Source organism: Carlito syrichta, unplaced genomic scaffold (assembly GCF_000164805.1).
Source record: "Carlito syrichta isolate Samal-C Ts95f unplaced genomic scaffold, Tarsius_syrichta-2.0.1 Scaffold302553, whole genome shotgun sequence".
Classification (NCBI taxonomy): Eukaryota; Metazoa; Chordata; class Mammalia; order Primates; family Tarsiidae; genus Carlito; species Carlito syrichta.
In genome coordinates this window covers 206,134-213,682 of record NW_007246649.1, presented here as the reverse complement: position 1 = coordinate 213,682, position 7,549 = coordinate 206,134, and the positions used below count along the sequence as shown (strand labels likewise).

General features: G+C 46.6%; 1 protein-coding gene across 1 annotated transcript in view; it reads left to right on the top strand.

Annotated features, from left to right (window-relative positions):
- The first annotated feature begins 316 nt into the window (after positions 1-316).
- The window catches only part of MEDAG (mesenteric estrogen dependent adipogenesis), a 15,336-nt gene continuing 8,103 nt past the window's right edge, over positions 317-7,549 (top strand). Inside the window, exons 1-2 of the mRNA XM_008056839.2 lie at positions 317-421; positions 1,769-1,861. Of these exons, the coding sequence (XP_008055030.2) occupies positions 317-421; positions 1,769-1,861 (198 nt within the window). The remainder of the gene's footprint in view (positions 422-1,768; positions 1,862-7,549) is intronic.

Here is a 7,549-nt window from a genome sequence, read left to right as displayed (position 1 = left end):
CCACTCACCTCAGCCTCCCAAAGGCGTGGGATTACAGGCTGAGCCACCGAGTCCAGCTTCATCTCTTTCTTTCTCTCATTTTAAAACAAAACAAAACAAAACAAAAAAACTGTGACCAGTCTTTGTATGATTTGCCTTTCACTAGTCTGCTCTGGCAGGCTTCTAAAGACCTTCTGGATCCATGACACCGGGATACACACTCTTCCCTGTTTCCTAGGTACTGTGCCCGGTTCAGCGCAAGGCCGCTGGAGTGTTGGGCAACAGTCCCGAGAGTACATTGCTTACCCTCCATTGAGGACATCTTTGGGGCCGGGCAATGGGTCACCAGTCCTGCTATGCCTTGTCCAGCATCTTCAGAGTCAGCTTGTCCTCTAGCACCTGTCAGAACGAGTTGGAGCCTGGAGTTGATGGACTTCAGGGAGTACTCCTCTCTTAGGTGTGGAATGAACTCTAACCAGGAACAACTACCCACTCGGTCAGGAGTTGAGAAAAGCAAAGTGATGCTTTGTCATCATCTTGGACCACAGAGCTTCTGAGAATCAAAAATATAAACCTTTTCCCCAGAAATGTAGATAGATACCGATTTTTGCTGATTGCCCAGGTCGTTCATGAAATTCTTGGAATCAAGTTAAAAATTCTCACTCTACTGATTAATTCATCTTTTTTTTTATACAGTAGAGACAGTCTCACTACGTTCCCCAGATTAGTGTTGAACTCCTGACCTCAAGCAATCTTCCTGCCTTAGTCTCCCAAAGTGCTTGGATTACAAGCATGGGCCACTCTACCCGGTCAGTTCTTAAAATTTAACAAATATTTTTGGTGTGTGGGACAAGCCCACAGTGCCATTAGGATTTGCTTTGGTAGTGGTGGTGGAGGTTCAGAGGTGTGTGCTGTAGCTTGTGTGAGGGCCTTTCCCAAACAGTCCCCAAAAGGCTAAGAGCTGCTGACCTTGACATTCACATGATTCACCAAGAGAGTATGAGGATGATTTCAGTGACCCTGCCTACCCAGGTTCATTTTCTGATACTTGAGCATTTTTTTCCTACATATCTACTAAATAAACTATTGAAGCCTAGGGAGGTGGAAAGGTTTAGTGATAGCCACTAAGGGCTTTAAAACTCCCTGGAGCCCTTACTTGAAAAATATGTGTCCTCTTTTGTGGGATTTCTTTATTGCTATTATTTTTCTTTCACGGTCAGGATTTCTATCCATGTTACATACAAAACCTGCTCAGAACACCAGGTGTATGTTTAATGATCATTCAAGGAGCTATTCATTCAGCACGTAAAAACCCAAATCACCATTAACTATCACACGCACATGTACACACACACACACGCCTTTTTTCCTGCATAGCAGCTTTTTCGTGAGATGGCAGTGGCTAACATTTGGTAGAGAAAGTCCCCTTATTGCCTCTTTCCGGTATTCCCCTAGCATGAAGGAGGTTACTTAGGTAATAAAAGTAACTATCATAATAATCGTGGCTACAAATGTATATCCGAGTACCAGGACTGGTGCACAGTATTTCTCAGACAGGCATTATCTCACTCAAGCTTCCTAAATCGAAGCTACTCTTGTTTCCCATTTTTACAGATGGGAAAATTAGGCCTGAGTGAGATTAAGTAATTTACCTAAATGGGATGCTGGTGAGCGCCCCCAGCACTGTCAGACTATAAAGCCCATGCATTCAGCAAGTCGCCTCAGACCTGAAGCCATTCTGCCTCACTGCAGACGCAGCAGCTTTCTCGTGCCTCTTCTGAACCTTCAGATGCAGGACAGTGATGACATCAGCCAGTGCGCACCTTGTTCAATCAGCCTAAAAGAGGAAGCGTGTGCACTGGCTGTGAGGAAGTCACTAAAGGTAGAGCTGTGACTTGCTCCTGCCCGTGTCCGACCAGCTGCTAGAATGATGGGCGGCAGTCCCCCTCAGCTGGAGGGCAGCCAACTGGGGCAGAGATTATAGGTGAGCCAGGGCAGGGACTCACAGGGCTGGACTGAGGGCAGGGGCAGGCTGGAACACACGTAGAGTTTTGCTGGGCAAAGTTTCACCTCTACACCAAGGAGGAGGTGCTGGGCTCTGTCCACTGACCAGTTCTCAGAAGGGATTCTGGCTTGTGGCTGGAGGATGTGGTCTTAGGTCTTAATCTGCCCAGGACAGCAGTCCCTCAGCAGCACGCATAATGATGCTGACAGAACAACCATCATGTATTAAGCTATGATTTTTATGAGAGTCAGTCTAGAGGGAGTGATCTGCCCTGTACTAGCTGAGTGACCTTGAGAAAACGACTTGCTGTTTGTAGGACTCGGTCTCCTCACCTGTAAATGGGAAGAATAATAGTACCATCAACCTTATAGGGGTTGTTCTTTTGACTTAAAGTTTGCAGTCTTTAAAACAGTGGCAGGCACATTTCAATCGCTTGGCAAGTGTTAGATTTTGTATGATCATTAAGTAGCCCAGAAGCTGTTCACACAGTATTTAATGTGTTCGCCACCTCGTGGGGTACCTTTTGTTAGCTGGATTGTAAGGGTGAGAAAAATGATCTCAGCAGGGTTAAAACCCTAGCTGGGGTTGCAGAGACAGAAATCACACTTGGAGCAGATGATTCAAAGCCAAGGGCACCTGCCTTTCCTCCCTGCCTTCCTCGCACTGGTAGTTATTTGGTCCGCCTCCTACCTTGGCTACCCTGGTCCTTGACAAATGCCTGTGTGCCTGGCTGCAGCTACCCCACAGTCCCCCAGGCTGAGCTAAGCTGTGACTCCTCCCGGGATCCCCATCTCTTCCCTGCCCTTGTCCACCTCTTGGGGGTGTGTTTGGCCCGATGGAATAATCTTGCTCTTTCTTCCTGTCTCATCTCAATACGTGGACACGTGAATTCTGCATTTCTCTGGCTTTTGAATGTTTGAAGGACTTACCAATTTGTAAGCCTGTGAATGGTGGGACTGTATCTTAGACCAGTGCTTCCCAAAGTTTCTTTTCTTTCTTTTTTTTTTTTTGAGTCAGAGTCTCACTCCATCACTCAGGCTGGAGTGCAGTGGCACACTCATGGCCACCCCAGCGTCGACCTACTGGGCTCCAGCAATCCTTCCGCCTCAGCCTTCCAAGTAACCAGAACTACAGGCGTGCGTTACCATGCCTGGCTAATTGTTTTTTTAAAATTTATTGTAGAGATAAGGCCTCGCCAAGTTGCCCAGGCTGTTCTCGAACCTGTGGGCTCAGGCAAACCCTTCACCTCGGCCTCCCAAAGTGCTGGGATTACAGGCTTGAGCCACCGCACCTGGTCTCCAAACTTTCAGTGAGCATGAAAGTCTCCTGGAGATCACCTTAAAACACAGATGCTGGCTGGATAAAACTGGAGAGGGCCCCAGATTCTGCATTTTTACAAGCTCCTAGGGGATGCCAGTGCCAAGAATCACACTTTGACCAAGAAGGTTTATCATTTTATGTCAAAATGGTGGGATGTCTTATCTGTCTCCCTAGTAGACTGTGTGCTTCTTGGAAGTCAGATCACTTCCTTTCTCATCTTTGTGCCCTCAGTGCCCAGCACAGAGTAGGTGCTCAGTAAATGTTTATTGCATTTACAAACGAATGAATTGTTCTCCGTCCCATCACAGTTTCCCACACACTAAGCGTCAATAACTGCCTAATGAATGAATGAATGAACATGTGTGTCTTTGAATAATGTCTGTGTGAACCACAGGCATTAGAGCGATATGTCTGAAAATTTTGTTTAATTTCACTAGAATTGGGGCCGAGGGAGGAGGGAAGAAAGTAAAGAGAAGGGATTGTTTGAGAGTTTGAGGTGAGGCTCTGTGTAAGGCAATCAACCTAACGCTGAAAATTCATGGCAGAGCCAAATGTCCCTGCAAACCTTTGCTTAGTGCCATTGCAAAGCGTTATGAAAACTGAAAGCAATTTGGGGTCTTCTACACAGACGATTGCAGTGTATGTTACTTTTCTCTGTTCTACTGCCCATTTTTAAAAAAATAAACATCTCTCTCTCTCTCTGATTCTAACTCCACACCTCTCCCACTTTTGTTTTATTGACTGGGACAACACCCAGTGGAACGTGGACACACGAATTCTGCATTTCTCTGGCTTTTGTATGTTTGAAGGACTTACCAGTTTGTAAGCCCGTGAACGGTGGGCTTAGACCAGTGCCTCCCAATGTTTCTAGTTTCTTTTCTTTCTTTTTTTTTTCTGAGTCGGAGTCTCACTCCATCGCCCAGGCTGGAGTGCAGTGGCACACTCATGGCCACCCCAGCATCGACCTACTGGGCTCAGGCGATCCTTCCGCCTCAGCCTTCCAAGTAGGCTCTCTCTTTCTCTCTCTCTCTTTCTCTCTCTCTCTCTCTCTCTGTCTCTCTGTCTCTCTCTCTCTCTCTCTCTCTCTCTCTCTCTCTCTCTCTCTCTCTCTCCAACAGAGGTCATGGGTTTGAATTCCCATTTGTCTTTGACCAGAACAGTGTCAGAGCCAAGGAAAGCTTGGGGCAGCTTTGAAGGCTGGGTATCTTAGATGGGGACCATCTTTCAATCACGCCTGAATCACTAGACGCAAAACACAGTGCTCTTGTTGGTCCCATCTTTCAGATGTTGCCTTTATCAAGTTGATCTCTTTAGCCTCCTAAACTGAGAAAATGAGGGAAGAAATTGGAGCCAGGAAGGAGAAAGTTTTGCTCGTGGACCAGATACTCACAGATACCAGATACCATTTCCTGGTAGCTTGAATGAATGCAGCCCTGGTCAGGAGTCAAAAGTTTACAGAGCTTCATCCTGTGTGTCAGCCAGGTGGGCCAGGATTAAAGATACTCATAATGTTTATTGAGCAGCTACTATGAACCCAAGTACACATGTCTGCATTATATGTACTGCATTTAGTCACCCCACGGAAGGAAATACTGTCATGCCCCTTCTGCAGAGGAGACATCAGTTTCTGACTGGTTAAGGAAATGACTCAAGGTCACAGGGAGTGGTGGCTCTGAAACTGACTTCACATGGCCAGCAAATTAGGACACAAGTTAGAGCTTATTTTGAAATACAGTGCTTCCCACTACATGGTCCCGCCTTTTAATTTTTTTAAAGACAGGGTCTTGCTCTGTCGGCCAGGCTGGAGTGCAGTGGCATGATCATAGCTTGCTGCATCCTTCAACTCCTGTTACGGAAGCGATCTTCCACTTCAGCTTCCTGAATAACTATGACTACAGGCATGCACTACCACACTCAGCTACATTTTAACATTTTTTTGTAGGGACAGAGTCTCACTATATTGCCCAGGTTGGTCTCAAACTCCTGGCCCCGAGCAATCCTCCTGCCTCAGCCTCCCAAAATGCTGGGATTGCAGGTTTGAGTCTCCATGCCCAGCCTTGTCCTGCCTTTTAATCTTTGGATGAAGCCAAGCTTAGAAAGTTTCGACCTAGAAGCATTTTAGTGCCAGGGTAAACGCAATAAAGAAATGAGAGTTTAAAGGAACCGTCTATCTTAAACGGTTTGCCTGTCATCCCTAATGATAACTTCAGCAAATATAATACATATTCAATACACAGAGGCAATATTTGCATTAGTAATTCTAAAATATTCACTATTAAAGATCCAATAACTAGTTCCTAACGTAATCTAGGAAGGCTCATGGAAACTAAAACCAGTGATTAGATGTCAGAAGCTCACATGCCTATGTAGCTTAAAAGTTAGATCCTGCAATCTTTTGTAGTTTGGTGACTTACATATCTCAATTTTATAACAGTGAATTTCAAAGGAACGCTCACATTTATTTATTTCAATGGAATTTTGAGGTGTTTAACAATTGGACCATACCTGGGAGACTGGGGATGGGTGAATTAATAAGCTGTTTCTTATTTGTGGCCTAGTTAGAGACAGGGGCTTTACTAAGTAGGGATCTTGCCACAATCTCCTGTCTGTAAATTCTGGTATCAGAGCTCTCCTGTAAGCAGTGTTTTCACACATCTGTGGTGCAGTGATAACTGTCATGTTCTGGAATGAGGTTTACAGCCCATGAAGGTCCTACGAGTGACCCCAAATCTTCAAAGGCAGATTAAATGATGTTGCATATAGTTTCATAACTGAGGGCATTTGACTTAATTCATGCACCAAAGCAGTTAATTTGCATGTAGGTTGCACATGGCACTCAACCTGTAACTGGCTTCAGAAATCCCCCTTATCTAGCCATGCCAAATAACAGCCTCTGGAGCATTAACAACAATAACAAAAACCTTCCACAGAATTCTAGGAACAACCGATGATTCTCCCAACCACTGGTCTTTTGTTAGCTGAGGTTTTTTTTCTTTTTTTTTTTAATCTTTTTTCTTTAAATGTGGGATTATTGGCCAGGTTCAGTGGCTCAGCCTGTCATCCCAGCACTTTGAGAGGCCAAGGCGAGTGGATTGACTGAACCCGCAGGTCCAAACCCACCCGGGCAATTTGGCGAGACCTTGTCTCTACAATAAATCAAAAATTAGCCAGGTGTGGCAGTGCGCGCCTGTAGTTCCAGCTACTTGGAAGGCTGAGGCAGAAGGATCGCCAGAGCCCAGCAGGTCGAGGCTGCAGTGGCCGGGAGCGGCCACTGCACTCCAGTCTGGGCGACAGAGACCCCAACTCAAAAAAAAAATATGTGGGATGTCAACCAGTTTTGCACAGTTGTTTGTGTCATCTTAAAAGTCATCAAAACTGCAGATTTCCTGGGTGCATTGCAGAAACGCCATGCCACGTGCTCATCTGGGGAATGACAGACCGCAGACATTGACAGGCTAGAAGAAGTGCCTTGAGGAACGTAGTGAAGGTGTTGAGATGCCTGTGACTTACCCCCACGACAACCAGGGTGGAAGGAGAATATGAAACCTGCCTCTGTGGGTCACAGGGGGTGCCTGACCCCGCCCCATTGTCCCACATTCACTTTTCTGGTGTTTATGACAACTGGGCTGGCTCTTTCCCTCCTTCTCGTGAAGGGATTTTCCTTCTCCGTTGTCCTTCTGCAATCCCCCACCCCATGCAACCGCAGACCTCACCTGCCTCTCCTCACCCTCTTCCCAGGCTGCCCTTACCTGCCTGTCCCACTGGCAGCTGAATAGATGGATGACAAGAGCAATGGGCAAGTGCAGGGGACCCCGACGGCTCCCTTCCATGGTTCCCTCCCTGGGGTCTGAGCCCCTTGGACGTCATAAGCCATTTGTGAATGCCTACCTGGTGCCTGCACGTCAGTGAGGCTTAATGAATGTTGAGTGAATGAATGAATGAGTCCAGCTCATGGTGGTGGTGGTTTTTGTCCCCCTGCCTTATTCTTTACTTTCTTTCTCCAGTACTTTTTTGGCAGTTGGTCCACTGAGGCAAAGAAGGACAGGACAATTCTCTCCCAGCTGATCTGGAACATAGATGCCACTTCCTTTAGTGTTTCAAGGGGCCCCATCTCTCCCTTCTCTCTTGTCCCGCCCAGGCGAGGGCCAGGAGGGGGAGGGGAGAAGGAAGACCCCCCACAAAAGCCCCATCCCATCCAGGTCTGCATTCTCCTATAGGGTCTATTTCCGTGTTATTCCCCTAGCT